General features: G+C 38.9%; 1 protein-coding gene and 1 long non-coding RNA gene across 2 annotated transcripts in view; both read left to right on the top strand.

Moving 5' to 3' along the window:
- Positions 1-17,054, top strand: part of ece2b (endothelin converting enzyme 2b) — a 45,196-nt gene extending 28,142 nt beyond the window's left edge. The window contains 11 exon segments of the mRNA XM_034240404.1: positions 4,459-4,601; positions 5,151-5,265; positions 9,061-9,171; positions 10,338-10,436; positions 10,700-10,777; positions 10,879-10,982; positions 11,354-11,464; positions 12,055-12,122; positions 15,270-15,460; positions 15,612-15,707; positions 16,208-17,054. Of these exon segments, the coding sequence (XP_034096295.1) occupies positions 4,459-4,601; positions 5,151-5,265; positions 9,061-9,171; positions 10,338-10,436; positions 10,700-10,777; positions 10,879-10,982; positions 11,354-11,464; positions 12,055-12,122; positions 15,270-15,460; positions 15,612-15,707; positions 16,208-16,384 (1,293 nt within the window). The 3' untranslated portion in view covers positions 16,385-17,054.
- Positions 17,055-19,775: 2,721 nt separating this feature from the next.
- Positions 19,776-26,536, top strand: LOC117562552. Its single transcript, XR_004571560.1, has 3 exons — positions 19,776-19,805; positions 21,004-21,097; positions 26,479-26,536. It is a non-coding gene; the product is annotated as an uncharacterized LOC117562552 (long non-coding RNA).
- Positions 26,537-27,134: the final 598 nt, after the last annotated feature.

Raw genomic sequence — 27,134 nt, 5'->3', positions numbered from 1 at the left:
TGTCTTCAGTATGTCTTCAGTAGGTCTTCAGTAGGTCTTCAGTAGGTCTTCAGTCTGTCTTCAGTAGGTCTTCTGTCTTCAGTTTGTCTTCAGTATGTCTTCAGTAGGTCTTCAGTATGTCTTCAGTAAGTCTTCAGTATGTCTTCAGTCTGTCTTCAGTATGTCTTCAGTCTGTCTTCAGTATGTCTTCAGTCTGTCTTCAGTATGTCTTCAGTATGTCTTCAGTCTGTCTTCAGTCTGTCTTCAGTATGTCTTCAGTCTGTCTTCAGTATGTCTTCAGTCTGTCTTCAGTAGGTCTTCAGTCTGTCTTCAGTAGGTCTTCAGTAGGTCTTCAGTCTGTCTTCAGTCTGTCTTCAGTATGTCTTCAGTCTGTCTTCAGTATGTCTTCAGTCTGTCTTCAGTATGTCTTCAGTCTGTCTTCAGTCTGTCTTCAGTCTGTCTTCAGTATGTCTTCAGTCTGTCTTCAGTCTGTCTTCAGTCTGTCTTCAGTATGTCTTCAGTATGTCTTCAGTCTGTCTTCAGTATGTCTTCAGTCTGTCTTCAGTCTGTCTTCAGTCTGTCTTCAGTATGTCTTCAGTCTGTCTTCAGTATGTCTTCAGTCTGTCTTCAGTCTGTCTTCAGTCTGTCTTCAGTATGTCTTCAGTCTGTCTTCAGTATGTCTTCAGTCTGTCTTCAGTCTGTCTTCAGTATGTCTTCAGTATGTCTTCAGTAGGTCTTCAGTCTGTCTTCAGTAGGTCTTCAGTAGGTCTTCAGTCTGTCTTCAGTCTTTCTTCAGTATGTCTTCAGTCTGTCTTCAGTATGTCTTCAGTCTGTCTTCAGTATGTCTTCAGTCTGTCTTCAGTCTGTCTTCAGTCTGTCTTCAGTCTGTCTTCAGTATGTCTTCAGTCTGTCTTCAGTATGTCTTCAGTCTGTCTTCAGTATGTCTTCAGTCTGTCTTCAGTCTGTCTTCAGTCTGTCTTCAGTCTGTCTTCAGTATGTCTTCAGTCTGTCTTCAGTATGTCTTCAGTCTGTCTTCAGTATGTCTTCAGTATGTCTTCAGTCTGTCTTCAGTATGTCTTCAGTATGTCTTCAGTCTGTCTTCAGTAGGTCTTCAGTATGTCTTCAGTCTGTCTTCAGTATGTCTTCAGTCTGTCTTCAGTCTGTCTTCAGTAGTCTCAGTCTGTCTTCAGTATGTCTTCAGTCTGTCTTCAGTATGTCTTCAGTCTGTCTTCAGTATGTCTTCAGTCTGTCTTCAGTATGTCTTCAGTCTGTCTTCAGTATGTCTTCAGTCTGTCTTCAGTCTGTCTTCAGTCTGTCTTCAGTCTGTCTTCAGTCTGTCTTCAGTCTGTCTTCAGTATGTCTTCAGTCTGTCTTCAGTATGTCTTCAGTCTGTCTTCAGTCTGTCTTCAGTCTGTCTTCAGTCTGTCTTCAGTCTGTCTTCAGTCTGTCTTCAGTATGTCTTCAGTGTCTTCAGTCTGTCTTCAGTATGTCTTCAGTCTGTCTTCAGTCTGTCTTCAGTATGTCTTCAGTCTGTCTTCAGTATGTCTTCAGTATGTCTTCAGTCTGTCTTCAGTCTGTCTTCAGTCTGTCTTCAGTCTGTCTTCAGTCTGTCTTCAGTCTGTCTTCAGTCTGTCTTCAGTCTGTCTTCAGTATGTCTTCAGTCTGTCTTCAGTCTGTCTTCAGTATGTCTTCAGTCTGTCTTCAGTCTGTCTTCAGTATGTCTTCAGTCTGTCTTCAGTCTGTCTTCAGTCTGTCTTCAGTATGTCTTCAGTCTGTCTTCAGTATGTCTTCAGTCTGTCTTCAGTATGTCTTCAGTCTGTCTTCAGTATGTCTTCAGTCTGTCTTCAGTCTGTCTTCAGTCTGTCTTCAGTATGTCTTCAGTCTGTCTTCAGTATGTCTGCAGTCTTTAGTCGTCAGTAGGATTATTATAGCTGAAAAGAAGCCTTTGAATCCTGAGGTCTGCAGCAGGGAGACTTCCTGCAGTATTTGAGCTCCTTTATATCTGTTGATGAACGTGGAGCAGAGCGCCCTCTACTGGCCTCTATAGTAAATACAATCTGTCTTTAATGGGAGTATTTTGCATCCAATGTTTATCATTTCTTTTGTAATTTTAGTTTGTGGTCTTTTTTAAGTTGATTCGCTCCTTTGGGTCAGTTTGTTCCGTCTTGCATCTAAATGGAGTCATTTAGCAGCTTTTTAAAATTATTTTGTGTAATTGTAGTTCTAATTTACCCTACATTTTGATTTGATGTCACTGATACTATTGCTTTGTTTTGCTTTCATGTGTATTCCCATGTGTTTACACTGTTACAACCTTATTTTAAAATTCAAAGGTTTTATTGTCATATGCACACAAGCTACAGTTTAGAAATGGCAATGAGATTCTTCTGACCTGAGCTCCAACGTTTCCATTGGTCCCTCTTCTTTAGAGAAGACCAGGAAATGATGGATACACGGATCGTGTTCAAATCGATAGGCACGCAATGACTCTAAAGAATAATGATCACGCATCAAACACACATTCAGACTAAAGGAACCAGCTGTTTGGAAAATGAGAGAAGTAGAAAGTACAAGTATTTGAGTTCAACATGTAAGAAGTAGAAAGTACAGGTATTTGAGTTCAACATGTGAGAAGTAGAAAGTACAGGTATTTGAGTTCAACATGTAAGAAGTAGAAAGTACAGGTATTTGAGTTCAACATGTAAGAAGTAGAAAGTACAGGTATTTGTGTTCAACATGTAAGAAGTAGAAAGTACAGGTATTTGTGTTCAACATGTAAGAAGTAGAAAGTACAGGTATTTGAGTTCAACATGTAAGAAGTAGAAAGTACAGGTATTTGTGTTCAACATGTAAGAAGTAGAAAGTACAGGTATTGTGTTCAACATGTAAGAAGTAAAAAGTACAGGTATTTGTGTTCAACATGTAAGAAGTAGAAAGTACAGGTATTTGAGTTCAACATGTGAGAAGTAGAAAGTACAGGTATTTGTGTTCAACATGTAAGAAGTAGAAAGTACAGGTATTTGAGTTCAACATGTAAGAAGTAGAAAGTACAGGTATTTGAGTTCAACATGTAAGAAGTAGAAAGTACAGGTATTTTGAGTTCAACATGTAAGAAGTAGAAAGTACAGGTATTTGAGTTCAACATGTAAGAAGTAGAAAGTACAGGTATTTGAGTTCACATGTAAGAAGTAGAAAGTACAGGTATTTGTGTTCAACATGTAAGAAGTAGAAAGTACAGGTATTTGTGTTCACATGTAAGAAGTAGAAGTACAGGTATTTGTGTTCAACATGTAAGAAGTAGAAAAGTACAGGTATTTGTGTTCAACATGTAAGAAGTAGAAAGCTACAGGTATTTGTGTTCAACATGTAAGAAGTAGAAAGTACAGGGTATTTGAGTTCAACATGTAAGAAGTAGAAAGTACAGGTATTTGAGTTCAACATGTAAGAAGTAGAAAGTACAGGTATTTGAGTTCAACATGTAAGAAGTAGAAAGTACAGGTATTTGAGTTCAACATGTAAGAAGTAGAAAGTACAGGTATTTGAGTTAACATGTAAGAAGTAGAAAGTACAGGTATTTGTGTTCAACATGTGAGAAGTAGAAAGTACAGGTATTTGAGTTCAACATGTAAGAAGTAGAAAGTAACAGGTATTTGTGTTCAACATGTAAAGTCAGAAAGTACAGGTATTTGTGTTCAACCATGTAAGAAGTAGAAAGTACAGGTATTTGAGTTCAACATGTAAGAAGTAGAAAGTACAGGTATTTGAGTTCAACATGTAAGAAGTAGAAAGTACAGGTATTTGAGTTCAACATGTAAGAAGTAGAAAGTACAGGTATTTGAGTTCAACATGTAAGAAGTAGAAAGTACAGGTATTTGTGTTCAACATGTAAGAAGTAGAAAGTACAGGTATTTGTGTTCAACATGTAGAAGTAGAAAGTACAGGTATTTGAGTTCAACATGTGAGAAGTAGAAAGTACAGGTATTTGAGTTCAACATGTAAGAAGTAGAAAGTACAGGTATTTGGGTTCAACATGTAAGAAGTAGAAAGTACAGGTATTTGTGTTCAACATGTAAGAAGTAGAAAGTACAGGTATTTGTGTTGAACATGTAAGAAGTAAAAGTAAAAAGTGGTCAGAAAAATAAGTAGTGGAGTAAAGTACTGATACTAGAAACATGTACTTAAGTACAGTAATGAAGTATTCGTACTCCACTACTTCCCAGCTCTGCTTTTTGTTGTAGCGATACAGATACACACACAGTTGTATATGCACACATGCACATTGAGAGGTCAGAGCGAAGAGGCAGCCAGTGAGCAGTTCGGGGTCCGGCTCCTCTCCAGTACCACTCCACACTCACATTCATATATATATTTTCCAAAACCACCTCCAGAACCCATCGACCTCTTTCCTGCACCACTGTTTTCTGGTTCGCCTGTATGTGATGTCTCTTCTTCTTGTAATTCTTCGTTGGTGTTGTGCAGCTGCTGGCCCCGGCTGTGGAGTGGCTGGACTTCCTGTCTGCCTCGCTCTCTCCTCTGGATCTGAACGACACCGAGCACGTGGTTCTGTACGCGCAGGAGTACCTGCAGCAGGTGTCCGAGCTCATCAACCGCACCGAGCGCAGGTCAGTGAGACGCGCCTGTTCACATGTAACCACGCCCACTTCTGTTAACCACGCCCACTTATGTTAACCACGAGTTCACCGAGCTCTGCAACACTGCGTGATGGAAGTATGAAGACAACGTAAAAGAACATGTAACGATTTAAATAATTGAAAATAACACTAAATATGTATAAATAAGTGTAAAATAATAAGAAAAATATTAAAAATATACATTTTTACATTTTTTGTATTCAAATGTTTTAATTAAAACATAACAATAATAAAAATAAAAAGAATAAGGAGGACGTGCCACGTCACTGAAGTATTCTTAAATCCATGGTGAATGAATATTTACAGATGATCTAACATTTGCTCTAAAGACGCTATGCAGAGACTGTAGCTGCAGATTCACATTTAGTGATGAGGCGCCGCGGTGATGCTCTCGTCGTGAGGAAGTGGGCGTGGTTAAACATGAACAGGGATGGAAAACGGCAGACGCTTCCCTCTGAGTCCCAGAACAGGAAACAGGAAGTGCTAAAATACTGATCCTCTCTGTGTTGCTCCTCTCAGCCTGCTGAACAACTACATGATGTGGACGCTGACTCAGAAGAGCGTCGCCAGCCTGGATCAGCGCTTCGAGAACGCTCAGGACAAGCTGCTGGAGAGCCTGTACGGCACCAAGAAGGTACTTATACTGCACCAAGAAGGTACTTATACTGCACCAAGAAGGTACTAATACGGCACCAAGAAGGTACTTATACTGCACCAAGAAGGTACTTATACTGCACCAAGAAGGTACTAATACTGCACCAAGAAGGTACTAATACTGCACCAAGAAGGTACTTATACTGCACCAAGAACTGCACCAAGAAGGTACTTATACTGCACCAAGAAGGTACTTATACTGCACCAATAAGGTACTAATACTGCACCAATAAGGTACTTATACTGCACCAAGAAGGTACTTATACTGCACCAAGAAGGTACTTATACTGCACCAAGAACTGCACCAATAAGGTACTAATACTGCACCAATAAGGTACTAATACTGCACCAAGAAGGTACTTATACTGCACCAAGAAGGTACTTATACTGCACCAAGAACTGCACCAAGAAGGTACTTATACTGCACCAAGAAGGTACTTATACTGCACCAAGAAGGTACTTATACGGCACCAAGAAGGTACTTATACTGCACCAAGAAGGTACTAATACTGCACCAAGAAGGTACTTATACTGCACCAAGAAGGTACTAATACTGCACCAAGAAGGTACTAATACTGCACCAAGAAGGTACTTATACTGCACCAAGAAGGTACTAATACTGCACCAAGAAGGTACTAATACTGCACCAAGAAGGTACTAATACTGCACCAAGAAGGTACTATACTGCACCAAGAAGGTACTCTATACTGCACCAAGAAGGTACTTATACTGCCACAAGAAGGTACTTATACTGCACCACAAGAATGGCTAGTACTATACTGCACCAAGAAGGTACTAATACTGCACCAAGAAGGTACTAATACTGCACCAAGAAGGTACTAATACTGCAACCAAGAAGGTACTAATACTGCACCAATAAGGTACTAATACTGCACGAAGAAGGTACTAATACTGCACCAAGAAGGTACTTATACGGCACCAAGAAGGTACTTATACTGCACCAAGAAGGTACTAATACTGCACCAAGAAGGTACTTATACTGCACCAAGAAGGTACTTATACTGCACCAAGAAGGTACTAATACTGCACCAAGAAGTACTTATACCTGCCCAAGAAGGTACTTATACTGCACCAAGAAGGTACTAATACGCACCAGAAGGTACGTACGGCACCAAGAGTACTTATACTGCACCAAGAAGGTACTAATACGCACCAAGAAGGTACTTATACTGCACCAGAAGGTAACGGTACTAATACTGGCACCAAGAGGTACTATACTGCACCAAGAAGGTACTAATACTTTGCACCAAGAAGGTACTATACTGCACCAATAAGGTACTAAGTACTATGCACCAAGAAGGTTACTATACTGCACCAAGAAGGTACTAATACTGCCACCAATAAGGTACTAATACTGCACCAAGAAGGTACTTATACTGCACCAAGAAGGTACTACGGCACCAAGAAGGGTACTTATACGCACCCAAGAATGGTACTAATACTGCACCAAGAAGGTACTTATACTGCACCAAGAATGGTACTAATACTGCCACCAAGAAGGTACTAATACTGCACCAAGAAGGTACTAATACTGCACCAAGAAGGTACTTATACTGCACCAATAAGGTACTAATACTGCACCAAGAAGGTACTTATACTGCACCAAGAAGGTACTAATACTGCACCAATAAGGTACTAATACTGCACCAAGAAGGTACTTATACTGCACCAAGAAGGTACTTATACGGCACCAAGAAGGTACTTATACTGCACCAAGAAGGTACTTATACTGCACCAATAAGGTAATAATACTGCACCAAGAAGGTACTTATGTTGCACCAAGAAGGTACTTATACTGCACCAAGAAGGTACTAATACTGCACCAAGAAGGTACTTATACTGCACCAAGAAGGTACTTATACGGCACCAAGAAGGTACTTATACTGCACCAATAAGGTACTAATACTGCACCAAGAAGGTACTTATACTGCACCAAGAAGGTACTAATACTGCACCAAGAAGTTACTTATACTGCACCAAGAAGGTACTAATACTGCAACCAAGAAGGTACTTATACTGCACCAAGAAGGTACTTATACTGCACCAAGAAGGTACTAATACTGCACCAAGAAGGTACTTATACTGCACCAAGAAGGTACTAATACTGCACCAAGAAGGTACTTATACTGCACCAAGAATGTACTTATACTGCACCAAGAAGGTACTTATACTGCACCAAAAAGGTACTAATACTGCACCAAGAAGGTACTAATACTGCACCAAGAAGGGACTAATACTGCACCAAGAAGGTACTAATACTGCACCAAGAAGGTACTAATACTGCACCAAGAAGGTACTAATACTGCACCAAGAAGGTACTAATACTGCACCAAGAAGGTACTAATACTGCACCAATAAGGTACTAATACTGCAACCAAGAAGGTACTAATACTGCACCAAGAAGGTACTTATACTGCACCAATAAGGTACTAATACTGCAACCAAGAAGGTACTTATACTGCAACCAAGAAGGTACTAATACTGCACCAAGAAGGTACTTATACTGCACCAATAAGGTACTAATACTGCAACCAAGAAGGTACTAATACTGCACCAAGAAGGTACTTATACAGTAACTACTCTTTCGACTCCACTTCGAGCGTTAGAACGATTAACGAAGCACTTTTATACTAATAAAGGACTGGATTACCTAAAGCCAGTTGAGTAGCACTTGAAATATTTGGCTCTATGAAACCTGATATACTTATATGATTCTGTTTTCTTCAAGGTTGTGTCTTCCTGGTCGAATGTACTTATTGTAAGTCGCTTTGGACAAAAGCGTCAGCTAAATGCAATGTGATGTAATGTAATGTTAATACTGCAGTACTCGTCCCCGGCTTGGCCTTCAATATCAGGATGTATTTATTAGTAGTCCTCACACTCAGGGCTGCGTGGGACACATAGTTCCCAGAGTAGAGTCCTTGACATGCTGATATACACGAGAGGGAGTTACAGTCAACAAGATGGAGGAATACCGGTTCAGAGCAGTGACGTTAGTTCAGAGCAGTGACGTTAGTTCAGAGCAGTGACGTTAGTTCAGAGCAGTGACGTTAGTTCAGAGCAGTGACGTTAGTTCAGAGCAGTGACGTTAGTTCAGATCAGTGACGTTAGTTCAGAGCAGTGACGTTAGTTCAGATCAGTGACGTTAGTTCAGATCAGTGACGTTAGTTCAGATCAGTGACGTTAGTTCAGATCAGTGACGTTAGTTCAGAGCAGTGACGTTAGTTCAGAGCAGTGACGTTAGTTCAGAGCAGTGACGTTAGTTCAGAGCAGTGACGTTAGTTCAGAGCAGTGACGTTAGTTCAGAGCAGTGACGTTAGTTCAGATCAGTGACGTTAGTTCAGAGCAGTGACGTTAGTTCAGAGCAGTGACGTTAGTTCAGAGCAGTGACGTTAGTTCAGAGCAGTGACGTTAGTTCAGATCAGCTAAGGCCTGCGTAAGCGATAAACATGACAGTCATATGCCTCTCTCTCTAGGGGCGGTGTCATCATGCCAACCTTAGGAACATAGCTATCATAACTTCAACACAGTGTCTCATGAGCGTCATCCATGTAGTCAGACATCCGGCTACGTACACAGCTACGTAGGGCCTCTGTTGTCACGTGCTACTCTGATATAGAAAGAACATTCAGTATTTTCCCAACAACTATTAATACTGCAGTACTGCAGGAGAGCCTGTACGGCACCAAGAAGGTACTTCTACTGTTGCTGTCTCTCGTTGTAACTGGTTCTCCTGGCTGTCTCTTGGTTTCAGTCGTGCACGCCCCGCTGGCAGACCTGCATCGGGAACACTGACGACACGCTGGGCTTCGCTCTGGGATCGCTGTTCGTGAAGGAGACCTTCGACAAACACAGCAAAGACATCGTGAGTTCCCCCTGAAGGAAATACTTTGGTGGAGAAGAACGTTGATAGAGAAGAACGTTGATAGAACGCTGAGAGTGAAGAACGCTGAGAGTGAAGAACGTTGATAGCACGTTGATAGAACGCTGAGAGTGAAGAACGTTGATAGAACGTTGATAGAACGCTGATAGAACGCTGAGAGTGAAGAACGCTGAGAGTGAAGAACGTTGATAGAACGTTGATAGAACGCTGAGAGTAAAGAACGTTGATAGAACGTTGATAGAACGCTGATAGAACGCTGAGAGTGAAGAACGTTGATAGAACGTTGATAGAACGTTGAGAGTGAAGAACGTTGATAGAACGTTGATAGAACGCTGATAGTGAAGAACGTTGATAGAACGTTGATAGAACGCTGAGAGTGAAGAACGTTGATAGAACGTTGATAGAACGCTGAGAGTGAAGAACGTTGATAGAACGCTGATAGTGAAGAACGTTGATAGAATGCTGAGAGTGAAGAACGTTGATAGAACGCTGAGAGTGAAGAACGTTGATAGAACGTTGATAAAACGCTGATAGTGAAGAACGTTGATAGAACGTTGATAGAACGCTTAGAGTGAAGAACGTTGATAGAACGCTGATAGTGAAGAACGTTGATAGAACGTTGATAGAACGCTGAGAGTGAAGAACGTTGATAGAACGCTGATAGTGAAGAACGTTGATAGAACGTTGATAGAACGCTGATAGTGAAGAACGTTGATAGAACGTTGATAGAACGCTGAGAGTGAAGAACGTTGATAGAACGCTGAGTGAAGAACGTTGATAGAACGTTGATAGAACGCTGATAGTGAAGAACGTTGATAGAACGTTGATAGAACGCTGATAGTGAAGAACGTTGATAGAACGCTGAGAGTGAAGAACGTTGATAGAACGCTGATAGTGAAGAACGTTGATAGAACGTTGATAGAACGCTGAGAGTGAAGAACGTTGATAGAACGCTGAGTGAAGAACGTTGATAGTGAAGAACGTTGATAGAACGCTGAGAGTGAAGAACGTTGATAGAACGCTGAGAGTGAAGAACGTTGATAGAACGCTGAGAGTGAAGAACGTTGATAGAACGCTGAGAGTGAAGAACGTTGATAGAACGTTGATAGAACGTTGAGAGTGAGGCTCATCTTGTGTTTCTCTCTCAGGCCGAGGAGATGATTAATGAGATCCGCTCGGCGTTTAAAGGCGCTCTGGACCGCCTGGGCTGGATGGACCCACACACCAAACGGGCTGCCAAAGACAAGGTAAGCACACACACACAAACACACACACACAAACACACACACACTCAAGTAATTGACTGGTATTTCATAATATTTCACCAGGACTCCTCCCTGAGTTGAAGCTATAGTTCTCAGAGCTTTCAGATAAAAGTAGCCGAGTAAAACTGGTCACATGATCTGTGTGGAGTAGGGTTTGAACGCACCACCTGTAGATCATCAGGGGGTTAAATCAGCCCAGGTGTTCCCAGGTGTCTCTGCTGATTGGTTCCTGTTTGTCTCGTTAGGCCGACGCCATCTACGATATGATCGGTTTCCCAGAATTCATCCTGGACCCCAAAGAGCTGGACGACGTGTACGACGGGGTGAGTGTGTCGCTGTCTTATTATATTTGAAATGTTTTACATATTGTTTGTTTTATACACTTCCTAAGTCGTGGTGATAAACCCGTTATCTTGTGTTTCAGTACGAGGTGTCGTACGACAGCTTCTTCATGAACATGCTCAACTTCTACAACTTTTCCTCCCGAGTGATGGCCGACCAGCTGAGGAAGACTCCCAACAAAGACCAGTAATACACACACACACACACACACACACACACACACACACACACACACACACACACTTAGACACACACACACTCAGACAGACACACTCAGACACACACACTCAGACACACACACACTCAGACACACACACACACACACACACTCAGACAGACACACTCAGACACACACACACTCAGACACACAGACACACACACACACACTTAACCTCCTTTTAAAAAGTACTAAATAAAATAATAAATATAACAGAATAAATCAGATTCCACCGAAATATGACTTCTGGGATTGTTGTCGCACTGGTAGGACATCAATTATCTCCTCATCTCCTCTCCTTGTCTCCTTGCCTCCTCTCCTCCCTCCTCCCCTCCCTCAGGTGGAGTATGACCCCTCCCACAGTAAATGCCTACTACATGCCCACTAAGAACGGCATCGTCTTCCCCGCCGGGATCCTGCAGGCTCCTTTCTACGCCCACGACCACCCCAAGTCTGTTCCTCATCCTCTATGATAACATATATCACCTGTCTCTCTCACCTGTCTCACCTGTCTCTCTCACCTGTCTCTCTCACCTGTCTCACTCACTTGTCTCACCTGTCTCTCTCACCTGTCTCACCTGTCTCTCTCACCTGTCTCTCTCACCTGTCTCACTCACTTGTCTCACCTGTCTCTCTCACCTGTCTCTCTCACCTGTCTCACTCACTTGTCTCACCTGTCTCTCTCACCTGTCTCTCTCACCTGTCTCTCTTACCTGTCTCACCTGTCTCACTCACTTGTCTCACCTGTCTCTCTCACCTGTCTCTCTCACCTGTCTCTCTTACCTGTCTCACCTGTCTCACTCACTTGTCTCACCTGTCTCTCTCACCTGTCTCTCTCATCTGTCTCACTCACTTGTCTCACCTGTCTCTCTCACCTGTCTCTCTCATCTGTCTCACTCACTTGTCTCACCTGTCTCTCTCACCTATCTAACTCACCTGTAGAGCAGCTTTACACACTGCAGGGTCCAATATTAAACGGGTTTTATGAGGTGTTGTGTTTAAATATGCTAAAGAGGCGTTGTGTAATGTGTGTGTTTTCAGGGCGTTGAACTTCGGGGGGATCGGGGTGGTGATGGGTCACGAGCTCACGCACGCCTTCGATGATCAGGGTGAGTTCAATTCCTGTCACCTGGTCACTTCCTGCTGTGTGTACCAAACCCAGAGGAAGTGCTCTAGACTCTGAGGAAAATATTCGCAGTGGCCAAACGGCGGTACTACAACTTCCGTATCAGTCTGTGACGTCACTGGGCCCAGAAATACTTTTTCCCATTGACTAACATTGGGAAAGAGACATCTGTAAATCAGAGGATACTTTTTATAGCCCTTATTAGAAGGATTAGGTCCTTAAAGTTGAAAAATGCGCTAAAAGCTCCATCCATCTCCATTCATTCTACTGAGCCGAGAGTGGGAGATCGGGGCGGGGCTTAATGACAGGAGGCGGGGCTTAAAGGGAAACTCAAATGCATTCTTTGAGCTACATACTGGTTCTTCTGCTCTGACAGCAAGGCATGCTGGGTAATCTGTGACGTTTTGCTCTCGAATGTCTGACCATTTTGTCCTCGTGCGCCAATGAGCAGCTCTCGAAAGAACGAGGCCTCCAACGCTGGATCCAGTTCTTATTAAACATCCATGTTTTTTACGGCCTAACAATGACATATTAAAGGGCCTACGTTCAGCAGTGAGAGTCATTATAAAAACATTGTTTTAATTTAAAGAGCCTGTGACACGAGTTTCCCCCATCATCCAAACCCATCAATTTGAGTAAATATTGTCCCCTTGAAAACCGTTACTGAACTGATTTTGGATATTTGTACTTTGATAACTATTAATCTGCCGTTCAATGTTGACCATTTTCTGGATCTTCTCAGGGATTCTTCAAGTCCCGCCAAATGATGTGTGACGTCATTGCGGGCACAGCGCTCCAGCTGCACCGTTCAGGATCCCAGCATCTGCATGTAAACGCACGATGGCGCACACAGCAGCAAGCTCAGACAGCGAGGACAGTTTAATGTTGAACGTGTCTGAGAGCTCATATGAGGCTGAAGGATCGCTTTATGTTGTATCTGTTAGAAGTTTAGGAATTAGGTGCGTCAATATGGGCGATCATACGGTCATGTAGCCAGTGGTGGAATGGGACTAAAAATCATCCCGGGACTCTCGACCGGCCCACTTCGGTACCGCTAGTAAATTGTCAACGGGGGGAGTGGGGGATGTCAGGGGCGGCGGGTGCTGTAGATAGTAAATGTAAATATGTAAATATTTGTGTCACTGCATCCTGGTAAAATACAAATATAATGCAATGTCTGTGTCTTTGACATTAGCGCTGCCAGCCACCTGTGCCCTGTACTACGAAGCCAGTTCAACAGACCCTGGATATGTTTGAGTAACAAACTAACTAACAACAACAAACTAACAAACGAGATCTCGCTAAGCGGTCCTACGACGCTGGTTATCAACTCGGTAAATCAAGCCAGGGTTTCTCTCTCCAGCTGAGAGCGCGTTCACGTCTAAGACACGAGTGGATCTGACTTTAATTACATTTGACTCGAGTGTTTCGTCAACATAATGTGTTGCTTAAAATAATACTTCTGCATACAGTATGTGACACTGTGAGTGTTGCACGGCCAGATACGGCTGGAGAAGCTGACTCAGATAAGGAAATATATGATATATTATGATATTATATGATCGATGATCTGATTGATGATGTAATATGAATGATAAGTGCGACACGTCGGCGTCTTCTCTGCATACGGCAGTTTAAACTGTATTTCCTTTATCCTGTAATATGACTTGAGAGATTTAAACTTCGCACACTGAGTTGATCTCTTTTCTATAGACGCAGGAGGCGGGCAGCGTCAGGTAAAACAAGTTATTTAGCCTTCCCAAACCTGAGCCTCACGCGCCGCCTATGGGGGATGTGCTAGTGACTTATCCGACCGGCCCACTTCGGTACCGGCCCATCGGGATTCGTCCCGATGGCCAGTCCGCGACTGCACCCAGCCCGCGTAAACTGTCAACGGGCGGAGCCTCGCTGCGGGGAAACGGTGGACCTAGTGTCCCGATCGGAGTGGGAATAATAATAATCCGTGCATCTATCCATTAATTTCCCCAACATTGTGGTAAAAAACCACACGTTTAATCCATGTTGGTGTACTACAACTACAAAAAGCATCGGTTTGTTTTCTCATCAGGAAATGCAGACCGGCACAAACAAACGATTTTTAATCATCATCCTCACGATCATTTAATGTATCATATGTTCGCCGAATTGACATGAAAGCACTAATAAATGTAGTTTCATCCACTTGAGTTTACAACTACAAAAATAATCGATTTGTTTTTATATCACATCCTACGGGAGGAAATTCAGCAGCTCTCACTACCGATTTGTAATCCTAATGTAATCATCATCTTCACCACGATCATTTATGTTTATGTTCGCCGAATTGACATGAAAGCACTGACAAATATGAATATACTGTAGTCAACTTCATTACAACGTTATTAACGTGCCTAAACTCAGTAATTCACAATTTCTACGCATGACAACACACTTTGTCCGTGTTTGGCTCTCTCGCCGCACAGTGAAGCGTTCCCGCATTGACGTCACTTCCGGCTTCCCCCAAAACTTCAAAATGAGTCGAAGGAATTTCCCGCGATGTTCGAAATTATTGATATTTAACGGAACGGTATCGCTTTTTCTTTTTTAAACTGACGGTTCGAGATGACTAGTAGCCCAATATTTCATTGCACAACAGTTGTTGGGATGCTGTCACAGGCTCTATAAATATGAGTTATTATTTAACCCCTTATGGTTAGACAGTGTGGACCTGTGTCTCAAATACAAGTTTTTGGATAAAGTAATCACATATAAGTTATATAAATAGTTAGTTTATCTTCTTAAAAACTGTTTTAATTTAATAGCAGTTCATTCAAAAGCTAAAAATAAAAACATGTGTATTTTGAAAATTGTCTAATTTTTTATTTATTATCTTTTAATTATTTGTTTTATGCATGCTTATTAGTTAATATTAAGCAGTCATTGGCTCTTATCCTGCTGTAACAAATGCACATATTCCCCTCTGTGGGATAAATAAAGGTATTCTGATACTGGCTCTGAAAAGCGTCTTTGGTAAGTTGGTTGATAAAGCTGGTGACGGAGTAAAACCAATACCCCTGGCAGCCCACAGTGTTAACGACAGAGTTAATGAGCTCACTTCCTGTTAATGAAGACGTCCTTCCTCCCTCTGCAGGTCGCGAGTACGATAAAGAAGGGAACTTGCGGCCGTGGTGGCAGAACTCGTCGGTGGAGGCGTTTCGTGAGAGAACCCAGTGCATGACGGATCAGTACAGCCGCTACACCGTCAACGGAGAACACGTCAATGGAAAACAGACGCTCGGAGAAAACATCGCCGACAACGGAGGACTGAAGGCTGCGTACAACGTGAGTATGAACGCTACAACCATACGAGTGTCATAAAGTGCATTTATGAAAGTACTTTTTGGTTGCAGGACTTTTACATAGTATTTTTGCATTTAGTGCGTTTTTTTACCTCTCTTACATCATCACGACTAACTCGATGTTTTCCCCTCAGGCTTATCGGTCGTGGGTTCAGAAGAACGGAGAGGAGAAGAGACTTCCTGCCGTTAACCTGACCAACGATCAGCTTTTCTTTGTTGGTTTTGCTCAGGTGAGACAAACAAAAACAACCTCAGATAGTTACGGAGAAGCGGAGTCCCACAGGGCGACATGCTGGGGCCACTTCAGTTTCTTGTGAAGCAACCTGAAGTTATATGCTGATGTATGTACAACGGAGGGATAATTCATAAGATGTTAAAGACACTAAAGCTGTTCTCAAAGCTGCTTTATTGGTCTGAATGTTTTCAGCGTCAACGCAACTGTTCGGATATCTACCTAATGACATTACGATGTTTCACTAACTTCCCTCAAATGTTTTATTGGATTATTTTTACAATGTGATCACATGACTCCTTCTGATATTTTTGCAGATCTGCTGTAAGCTAGCTAGCTAACGTAGCTAACCTAGTCATTTCAAATATACTGACAAACACTTACCGTTGTGAAAGAGACTAACTATATCTACAACACAATTCCATATGTTTTGTTTACTTTAAACGAGAAAAGTTATTTTATGGACGATTTAAAGTTTTGTTTTTTCACTTCTTTCAGGTGTGGTGTTCAGTGCGGACACCGGAGAGCGCTCACGAGGGTTTAGTGACCGACCCCCACAGCCCCCCCCGATACCGGGTCATCGGCACGCTCGCCAACTCTCCAGACTTCAGCCGCCATTTCAACTGCCCCGTAGGGACGCCCATGAACACCGGGGGGCGCTGTGAGGTCTGGTAGACGGAGCTAAGAGGGGTTGATTAGTCTGGAAAAGTAAAAATATATCCTCGTTAACAAATGGCAGGAGTCTTAATTAGAGGAAGTTATCTCTGGGTTATCTGGAGGTTTTAATTAGACCAGAAACGTAAAAATATATCCTTCGTTAACAAACGGCTAGTGTCTTAAATAGAGGAGGTTATCGGGGTTATCTGGAAGTTATCTGGAAGTTATTTGGTTGTTTTTTTTAGGTTAGCTGGAAGTTATCTGGAGGTTTTAATTCGTCAGGAAACTTAAAAATATACCCTTCTTTAACAAACGGCTAGTGTCTTAATTAGTGGAGGTTATGTGGAGGTTATGTGGAGGTTATCTGTTGGTTTTCAGGTGTGCGTTGGGGGTGTATCCTTCAGTTTCTCCCATTAATATAAATCTATTAATTAGAGACGGTCGGACTGACTTCCTGTCTGGAAATGAAACGGACTTCACACGAAGGACTGACGATGAAGACGTTAGTGATGAAGAGGAAGTCACATGGGACGATGTTGCTGATTTCTGCTTTATCACCGTCATTAATTATTATTATTGTTATTATTATTAATGGGCTTTGGTGTGTGTGTGTGTGTGTGTGTGTGTGTGTGTGTGTGTGTGTGTGTGTGTGTGTGTGTGTGTGTGTGTGTGTGTGTGTGTGTGTGTGTGTGTGTGTGTGTGTGTGTGTGTGTGTGTGTGTGTGTGTGTGTGTGTGTGTGTGTGTGTGTGTGTGTGTGTGTGTGTGTGTGTGTGTGTGTGTGTGTGTGTGTGTGTGTGTGTGTGTGTGTGTGTTCTTGTGTGTTGTGAGAAAGCGCTCTCTCTGATGACATCACTGTGATGACCTCAAACTAATTTGAACTGTGACATCACCATCTGATTAATTATTCAATTAAGGGACTTTTAGGGCAAAGTTCTTGGAGGTTAAACATTTAAAAGGTTGATAAATCAAATAATTATACTGTGACATAGTATTAAAGATTTAAGTGGATTATTTTTAGGTATATAAACTAATACATTTTAAGAAATTAAACGACGCAGATCAACTGATCTACGACAACCCATTAACTTCCCCCATTATATGAAAGGGTTTAAATGGGTAATTCCTGTGATTTTCTGGGCTTTTAAGGAACAAAAAAAAAACGTAATTTGACCAAATACCATAAAAACTCTCCCCTTTATTTTAAGAGTATTTTATAGCATAGATTTATGAATGGCTTTCATGGTTTTTGGTCATTTTAAAGGATTTCTTTACCGTTATTATGTTCTTAAATCCATGCAGATCATCTCATATAAAACCCATTGGCTTTAGATTAATTACATGTAGGAGGAAAACACCCTAAAATTGACCAAATATCATTAAAATATTAAAAGCATTTTTAAGGTTTGAATTAAGGAATGGCTTTAATGATATTTGGTCCATATACAGTAAAGAGTTGTTAATACCCTTTAAATGTTTTTAAACTTTGCATATAAATGAATGTTCCCCTTAACATCCCATTAAAATGACCTTAATATATTTATTTTATTTGTTCAATTTAACGCCTTAAATCGAATTATTTGAAAACGTAATTTGTAATGTTGCCTATCATTCTAATTATAATGCCTTGATTTGATTAATTCCATTAATTAATCCTTAATATGACATCTAAATATGACCATTTATTATCCCCTTAAACGTCCCTGAAAATATACGGCATTTTAATGCACATTAAGAAAGTGTTTTGTCCTCTTAAAAAGCTTTAATTGAATCATTGAGCAGATTTAAGGTAGAAAGCATGAAACCACCGATCAGAGTTTATTTATCGAGCGCCTTAAAAAATCTGACTTCATTATAGAACCGACAAAAACGCCTTAAAATGATAAATAACTCTTTAAAATCTTAAAAACTATAAAACAAATAGATGGAGTGTGAGGCGTTCAGGGATTACAAGGAGCCTGGGGCATCGAGAAACGTACACGTTCTCTAAAACATGGGCCGTTCAGGGAGTAATTGAAGCACGGGGCGTTCAGAGACTAAAAGGACCACGGGGCGTTCAGGAACCAACATTGACATGGGGCTTTGAGGGACTTAAACAGGTGGCGTTCAGGAACTAAAACGTGCGTTTTGTAAAAAAGTATTAGCTTTTGTTTTTATTTGAATTGTTTTCCCTAAACTCTCAAATGTTTAACTTTTAGAAAAGAACCCTGAACATCACACGACGCGAGAGTTACAGTTTATGAAATAATTAAAGTATTTAAATATAATATTTAGTGAAGATTAAAGCGCTACAGATTATCATCAGTTAGTTCAGAGACATGTTACCTCAACTACATTACCCACAATCCACTAGTGTTGCTGCTGTTCAGTGCAGTGACAGCAGGAGGAGCTGGTTAAACACTGTGTGTGCGCGCGTGTGTGTCTATGCGCCGCCTCTTGATGACATCACTGTCCCGTGCAGCTCCTTGTGTCAATGTTTGTTCAGCAGAGGAAGAAGCTGCTTCCTGCCAAAGACGTGTGTGTGTGTGTGTGTGTGTGTGTGTGTGTGTGTGTGTGTGTGTGTGTGTGTGTGTGTGTGCGCACGTATGTGTGTGTGTGTACAGTAGGATAAACTTCAGCTTGTTGAATCCCTGTGTGCTCTCGTCCAATCAGAGCGCTGCGTTACAAACCTAATAAACAAAATAAAACCCAAAGGTCTCTCTCATGATTAAACATCCCATAATACACACGTGCCATACACATACCTTCAAAATGAAAGAACGTTCAATCTTGTGTTTTTATATATATGTCTTTTATAATATAAAGCATGATATAACTAATGAAATATCAGTCATTGTATTGTGTTGGATGTTTCATCTCCTCGCAGATTGAAGTACACAGATTGTTTTATTGGAAAAAGTGCACTTTATTATGTATTATTACAGTTAACAAAGCATCACACACGAGTTAAAATACACAGAATATACATTCCATAGTATCCATAGAATACACATTATAAATAAAATACACTGGATGTATGCCGGGAGGCTGTGGCGCAGTGGCCTAGTGCGTATCAGGGTTCAGGTTCAAACCCCACTGCAGTCAGCATGTCGTTGTGTCCCTGAGACGCTTCACAGTGAGTCGCATGTGACACGTCATGTAATGTATAATTATAGTACAGCATGTAAACATAAAGTAAATGCAATCGATTATATACATTTTTTATTACCAATATTAGGATTACTTTAATAATACCACAGAGTATTTTAAATAATATTCACTAAAGTAACTTTTGGGTTTAATTATGATTTTTTTTAGTTAAATAAAAAAAAAGATTGCAGGTGAGTGTTTGTTTTTGGTGGAGACACGGATGCAGGGGGCGTGGCTTACATGGGGGCGGGGATTACACACACACACACACACACACACACACACACACACAGTAGTTTCTCCGGGCTGCAGGTAAGTCCTTCTGCAGGAGGAAGTTTCTACATTCTTTAGTTTATGTATTAAAACGTGTCTACGCTGCTCTTGTCTAATACTCTTACAGAGTGCGAACATTCTCAAATGTTCCTGCAGTAAAAGTCAAATACTCAGTTAGTGTTCAACGTTACTTCATTACTCTGTTTTGGTCAAATGTTCCTGCAGTAGAAGAAGTACTAATAACACGCCGTAAGAAAATGTTACGGCAGAAAGAAAAGCACCACAAAAAACGTGAATATTCTCTGAGATTAAAGTTGTATATTCACAAGAAAGAAAAGTACAGAAGAACGAGAAGATATTCTTTGAGATTCATTATAATACCTTTATGACGGTAATCTGAGAACAGTCAAGTTGTCCTCATACATTTTCCACTTTAAGAATATCTACCTTTTTTCTTGTAAATGTCTGATTAAATCTCTGTTTTTTTATTTTCCATGAGTTTTATCTCAGGAAATATACAGTTACGTTCCCGTTAATGTACGATTGAAAATATTCAATGATTTATCTCGCACATTTACGACTTCATTTTTTTATATCTCAGAAAATACCTGAGTTGTTTCTCGGAATTTAAGCACATTAATCCGTGGGAATAAACTACTTTTTGCTTATCAATAAATAATTTAATCTTGGGAAATATCCACTTTAATCTCGTAGAATATCAACGTTTTTATTCGTGAATGTCAGATTTAATAACCGAAAATATTTGACATTTTATCTCAGATATTATCCAAATTATTTTCTCGTAAATGTACGATTGTAATCTGGGAACAGTCAAGTTATTTACTCATCAATTAACCCCTTAATATCATGTATTTCTTATGAATACATTATTTAATCTCGGGGATATTATTTAATATCCACGTGTATTTCTTATACATATATGAGCTAAATCTCAAAGAAATATCTGTGTTTTTTCAAGTAAATGTCTGATTTAAGATCAGAAAATATCTGAGTTTTTTTCTCGTAATTTAAGCAAATTAATCTCTTTTTATTATAAATTAATGATTTAATATTGGAAAGTTATTTACTCATCAATAAACCACATTAATCTCAGGGAATGTAAAGCTTAAAAAAAAGAATATCTGATTTAATCTTAGATTTTTTTTATCGTTTTATAATAACAACAAATTACGACTCCAGTAGATATTATTAATGATGGATAAGGTTGTTCCTGCAGGAGGATGAGGCATCGAGGCGAGGCGAGGGAGGACAGCGACATGCTCATCGCCATGGAAACGGAGGCGGAGAAAAACTACGGCAGTGTCGCCACGGTAACCGACGCGATCAATAACGAGCCTATCGGGGCGGTAGACACATGACCACACTGCAAGTTTCTCCATGGGGTGTTAAATAATAATTCACACAATTCACACCAAAGCTAGCTAGATATGAGCTAACGCAAGCTAGTTAAGTAGTTAGAAAGATATTTAACGTAAGATAGTTAAGTAGTTTGAAAGATATTTAACGTAAGCTAGTTAAGTAGTTAGAAAGATATTTAACGTAAGATAGTTAAGTAGTTTGAAAGATATTTAACGTAAGCTAGTTAAGTAGTCAGAAAGATATTTAACGTAAGATAGTTAAGTAGTTTGAAAGATATTTAACGTAAGCTAGTTAAGTAGTCAGAAAGATATTTAACGTAAGATAGTTAAGTAGTTAGAAAGATATTTAACGTAAGCTAGTTAAGTAGTTTGAAAGATATTTAACGTAAGCTAGTTAAGTAGTTTGAAAGATATTTAACGTAAGCTAGTTAAGTAGTTAGAAAGATATTTAACGTAAGCTAGTTAAGTAGTTAGAAAGATATTTAACGTAAGATAGTTAAGTAGTTTGAAAGATAGTTAACGCAAGCTAGTTAAGTAGTTAGAAAGATAGTTAACGTAAGCTAGTTAAGTAGTCAGAAAGATATTTAACGTAAGATAGTTAAGTAGTTTGAAAGATAGTTAACGCAAGCTAGTTAAGTAGTTAGAAAGATAGTTAATGTAAGCTAGTTAAGTAGTCAGAAAGATATTTAACGTAAGCTAGTTAAGTAGTTAGAAAGAGAGTTAACGTAAGCTAGTTAAGTAGTCAGAAAGATATTTAACGTAAGCTAGTTAAGTAGTTTGAAAGATAGTTAACGTAAGCTAGTTAAGTAGTTTGAAAGATAGTTAACGCAAGCTAGTTAAGTAGTTTGAAAGATAGTTAATGCAAGCTAGTTAAGTAGTTAGAAAGATATTTAACGTAAACTAGTTAAGTAGTTTGAAAGATAGTTAACGCAAGCTAGTTAAGTAGTTAGAAAGATAGTTAACGTAAGCTAGTTAAGTAGTCAGAAAGATATTTAACGTAAGCTAGTTAAGTAGTTAGAAAGATATTTAACGTAAGCTAGTTAAGTAGTTTGAAAGATATTTAACGTAAGCTAGTTAAGTAGTCAGAAAGATAGTTAACGTAAGCTAGTTAAGTAGTTAGAAAGATAGTTAACGTAAGCTAGTTAAGTAGTCAGAAAGATAGTTAACGTAAGCTAGTTAAGTAGTTAGAAAGAGAGTTAACGTAAGCTAGTTAAGTAGTCAGAAAGATATTTAACGTAAGCTAGTTAAGTAGTTTGAAAGATAGTTAACGTAAGCTAGTTAAGTAGTTTGAAAGATAGTTAACGCAAGCTAGTTAAGTAGTTTGAAAGATAGTTAATGCAAGCTAGTTAAGTAGTTAGAAAGATATTTAACGTAAACTAGTTAAGTAGTTTGAAAGATAGTTAACGCAAGCTAGTTAAGTAGTTAGAAAGATAGTTAACGTAAGCTAGTTAAGTAGTCAGAAAGATATTTAACGTAAGCTAGTTAAGTAGTTAGAAAGATATTTAACGTAAGCTAGTTAAGTAGTTTGAAAGATATTTAACGTAAGCTAGTTAAGTAGTCAGAAAGATATTTAACGTAAGCTAGTTAAGTAGTTAGAAAGATATTTAACGTAAGCTAGTTAAGTAGTTAGAAAGATATTTAACATAAGCTAGTTAAGTAGTTAGAAAGATAGTTAACGTAAGCTAGTTAAGTAGTTAGAAAGATAGTTAACGTAAGCTAGTGAAGTAGTTAGAAAGATAGTTAACGTAAGCTAGTTAAGTAGTTTGAAAGATAGTTAACGTAAGCTAGTTAAGTAGTTAGAAAGATAGTTAACGTAAGCTAGTTAAGTAGTTAGAAAGATAGTTAACGTAAGCTAGTGAAGTAGTTAGAAAGATAGTTAACGTAAGCTAGTTAAGTAGTTAGAAAGATAGTTAACGTAAGCTAGTTAAGTAGTTAGAAAGATAGTTAACGTAAGCTAGTTAAGTAGTTAGAAATATAGTTAACGTAAGCTAGTTAAGTAGTCAGAAAGATAGTTAACGTAAGCTAGTTAAGTAGTTAGAAAGATAGTTAACGTAAGCTAGTTAAGTAGTTAGAAAGATAGTTAACGTAAGCTAGTTAAGTAGTTAGAAAGATAGTTAACATAAGCTAGTTAAGTAGTCAGAAAGATAGTTAACGTAAGCTAGTTAAGTAGTTAGAAAGATAGTTAACGTAAGCTAGTTAAGTAGTTTGAAAGATAGTTAACGTAAGCTAGTTAAGTAGTTAGAAAGATAGTTAACGTAAGCTAGTTAAGTAGTTAGAAAGATAGTTAACGTAAGCTAGTTAAGTAGTTAGAAAGATAGTTAACGTAAGCTAGTTAAGTAGTTAGAAAGATAGTTAACGCAAGCTAGTTAAGTAGTTAGAAAGATAGTTAACGTAAGCTAGTTAAGTAGTTAGAAAGATAGTTAACGTAAGCTAGTTAAGTAGTTAGAAAGATAGTTAACGCAAGCTAGTTAAGTAGTTTGAAAGATATTTAACGTAAGCTAGTTAAGTAGTTTGAAAGATAGTTAACGTAAGCTAGTTAAGTAGTTAGAAAGACAGTTAACGTAAGCTAGTTAAGTAGTTAGAAAGATAGTTAACGTAAGCTAGTTAAGTAGTTAGAAAGATAGTTAATGCAAGCTAGTTAAGTAGTTAGAAAGATATTTAACGTAAACTAGTTAAGTAGTTTGAAAGATAGTTAACGCAAGCTAGTTAAGTAGTTAGAAAGATAGTTAACGTAAGCTAGTTAAGTAGTCAGAAAGATATTTAACGTAAGCTAGTTAAGTAGTTAGAAAGATATTTAACGTAAGCTAGTTAAGTAGTTTGAAAGATATTTAACGTAAGCTAGTTAAGTAGTCAGAAAGATATTTAACGTAAGCTAGTTAAGTAGTTAGAAAGATATTTAACGTAAGCTAGTTAAGTAGTTAGAAAGATATTTAACATAAGCTAGTTAAGTAGTTAGAAAGATAGTTAACGTAAGCTAGTTAAGTAGTTTAGAAAGATAGTTAACGTAAGCTAGTGAAGTAGTTAGAAAGATAGTTAACGTAAGCTAGTTAAGTAGTTAGAAAGATAGTTAACGTAAGCTAGTTAAGTAGTTAGAAAGATAGTTAACGTAAGCTAGTTAAGTAGTTAGAAAGATAGTTAACGTAAGCTAGTGAAGTAGTTAGAAAGATAGTTAACGTAAGCTAGTTAAGTAGTTAGAAAGATAGTTAACGTAAGCTAGTTAAGTAGTTAGAAAGATAGTTAACGTAAGCTAGTTAAGTAGTTAGAAATATAGTTAACGTAAGCTAGTTAAGTAGTCAGAAAGATAGTTAACGTAAGCTAGTTAAGTAGTTAGAAAGATAGTTAACGTAAGCTAGTTAAGTAGTTAGAAAGATAGTTAACGTAAGCTAGTTAAGTAGTTAGAAAGATAGTTAACGTAAGCTAGTTAAGTAGTCAGAAAGATAGTTAACGTAAGCTAGTTAAGTAGTTAGAAAGATAGTTAACGTAAGCTAGTTAAGTAGTTTGAAAGATAGTTAACGTAAGCTAGTTAAGTAGTTAGAAAGATAGTTAACGTAAGCTAGTTAAGTAGTTAGAAAGATAGTTAACGTAAGCTAGTTAAGTAGTTAGAAAGATAGTTAACGTAAGCTAGTTAAGTAGTTAGAAAGATAGTTAACGCAAGCTAGTTAAGTAGTTAGAAAGATAGTTAACGTAAGCTAGTTAAGTAGTTAGAAAGATAGTTAACGTAAGCTAGTTAAGTAGTTAGAAAGATAGTTAACGCAAGCTAGTTAAGTAGTTTGAAAGATATTTAACGTAAGCTAGTTAAGTAGTTTGAAAGATAGTTAACGTAAGCTAGTTAAGTAGTTAGAAAGACAGTTAACGTAAGCTAGTTAAGTAGTTAGAAAGATAGTTAACGTAAGCTAGTTAAGTAGTTAGAAAGATAGTTAACGTAAGCTAGTTAAGTAGTTAGAAAGATATTTAACGTAAGCTAGTTAAGTAGTTAGAAAGATAGTTAACGTAAGCTAGTTAAGTATTATTATTAACTCTTGGACTTTCCTCAAAATACACATAAAACTCTTAAAATGCTCGTTTCGTTGCTTCGTCTTTCGGCCGATCGAAAGGGAAATAAAACACTTCTCTCTTAGAAGAAGTGTTTCTGAAATCCTTGCAGAAGGAGATCAGTTTTGAATGACTGAGTTTAGCTGCAGCAGGAAACAGGAAGTGGGCGGAGTTGTTTATAAAGGACTGAGTGACGAGGTGTTTTACTCCATTAGCAACAATCACAGGAAGAGTCCAATCTGCTCTCGTTAATGGCAACAAGACAAAATAAAAACACGCTGATTGCGAAGGGAAATAAATAACTGGACGTTATGTTTATCCTAAAAAGGCGAGGAACGGGTCAGCCTGTTCTCACCTTAAGCTTGTGTTGGTTCTTCCTGTTAAAGTTGATCAACCTTTAATTGCTAAAGAAACTATTTTTACAAATTCTAACTTTTTCTGAAAATCTAATTTCCCCAACATTCTGACGGGCTTCATTTGGACTTTTCCCAAATGTGGCATTTCTTGAAAATCTGGAAATATTTACCTTTTTTAGAAAATCTCTAAATGTTGACTTTCTTCAACAAAATTGGACATTTCTCAAAATATCAAAATAACGGGTTTTTTTGCCCCAAAATTAAGAATTTATCTCAAAATTAAGATTTTTCCGAAATGTCTCAAAATTCTGACATTTTTCAGAAATCTCTCAAAACTCTGACTTTTTCTCAACATCTTAGAATATCCACTTTTTCTCACCTTAAGCTTGTGTTGGTTCTTCCTGTTAAAGTTGACTTGCTATTACTTTGCATAGCGTCGTCAGCTTTATCAACACTTAATTGCTAAAGAAACCGTTTCTGAAAATCTCATTTTTCCCAAAATTCTGACTTTCTCAAAAATATTAATTCTGAAAATTTGACTTTTTTCTGAACATTTAGAGTTTTTCGCAAATGTTGCATTTCCTGAAAATATTTACCTTTTTTAGAAAAATTCAAAATGTGGACATTTCTAAAATTCTCAACATTTGTTTTTTTCCCCTTCAAAATTAGGTTTTTTCAAAATCAGGTTTCTTTTCTCGATCTGAAAATTAAGAATTTATCTAAAAGTCTCAAAATTAAGATTTAGCTCAAAGACATTTCTCAAAACCCTGACTTTTTCTCAAATCTCCAAATTAAGATTTTATCTAAAAATCTCAGAATTCTGACTTTTTTCAAAATGTTTTCAAAATTCCGATTTTGTTTTTCCCTCAAAATCTAAAAATTCAACAATATTTTTCAAAATTCAATTTTATCCTCAAAATCCTGATTTTTGTCTCAAAATCCCAGAATGCACCTGTCCAGCCTCCGGACAGGAACGTCTTCAGTGACGGGTCGACTCGAGTCGGTGAGTAAAAACACACTGATGATGCTTTGTGGTGTTTACACGTATTTCAATTCATATTCCGTTGTGTTTTGAGCTTCTTCAGCGTTTTGTATCAGCAGCTTTCAGTAAACGCTGCCATGTCTCCTCAAGCTGCTGGGTGTTCTCTAAACGCTGCCATGTCTCCTCAAGCTGCTGGGTGTTCTCTAAACGCTGCCATGTCTCCTCAAGCTGCTGGGTGTTCTCTAAACGCTGCCATGTCTCCTCAAGCTGCTGGGTGTTCTCTAAACGCTGCCATGTCTCCTCAAGCTGCTGGGTGTTCTCTAAACGCTGCCATGTCTCCTCAAGCTGCTGGATGTTCTCTAAACGCTGCATGTCTCCTCAAGCTGCTGGATGTTCTCTAAACGCTGCCATGTCTCCTCAAGCTGCTGAGTGTTCTCTAAACGCTGCCATGTCTCCTCAAGCTGCTGAGTGTTCTCTAGACGCTGCCATGTCTCCTCAAGCTGCTGGATGTTCTCTAAACGCTGCCATGTCTCCTCAAGCTGCTGGATGTTCTCTAAACGCTGCCATGTCTCCTCAAGCTGCTGGGTGTTCTCTAAACGCTGCCATGTCTCCTCAAGCT

The sequence above is a fragment of the Gymnodraco acuticeps genome, unplaced genomic scaffold (genome assembly GCF_902827175.1).
Source record: "Gymnodraco acuticeps unplaced genomic scaffold, fGymAcu1.1, whole genome shotgun sequence".
Lineage (NCBI taxonomy): Eukaryota > Metazoa > Chordata > Actinopteri > Perciformes > Bathydraconidae > Gymnodraco > Gymnodraco acuticeps.
This window is presented reverse-complemented; position numbering and strand designations above follow the sequence as displayed.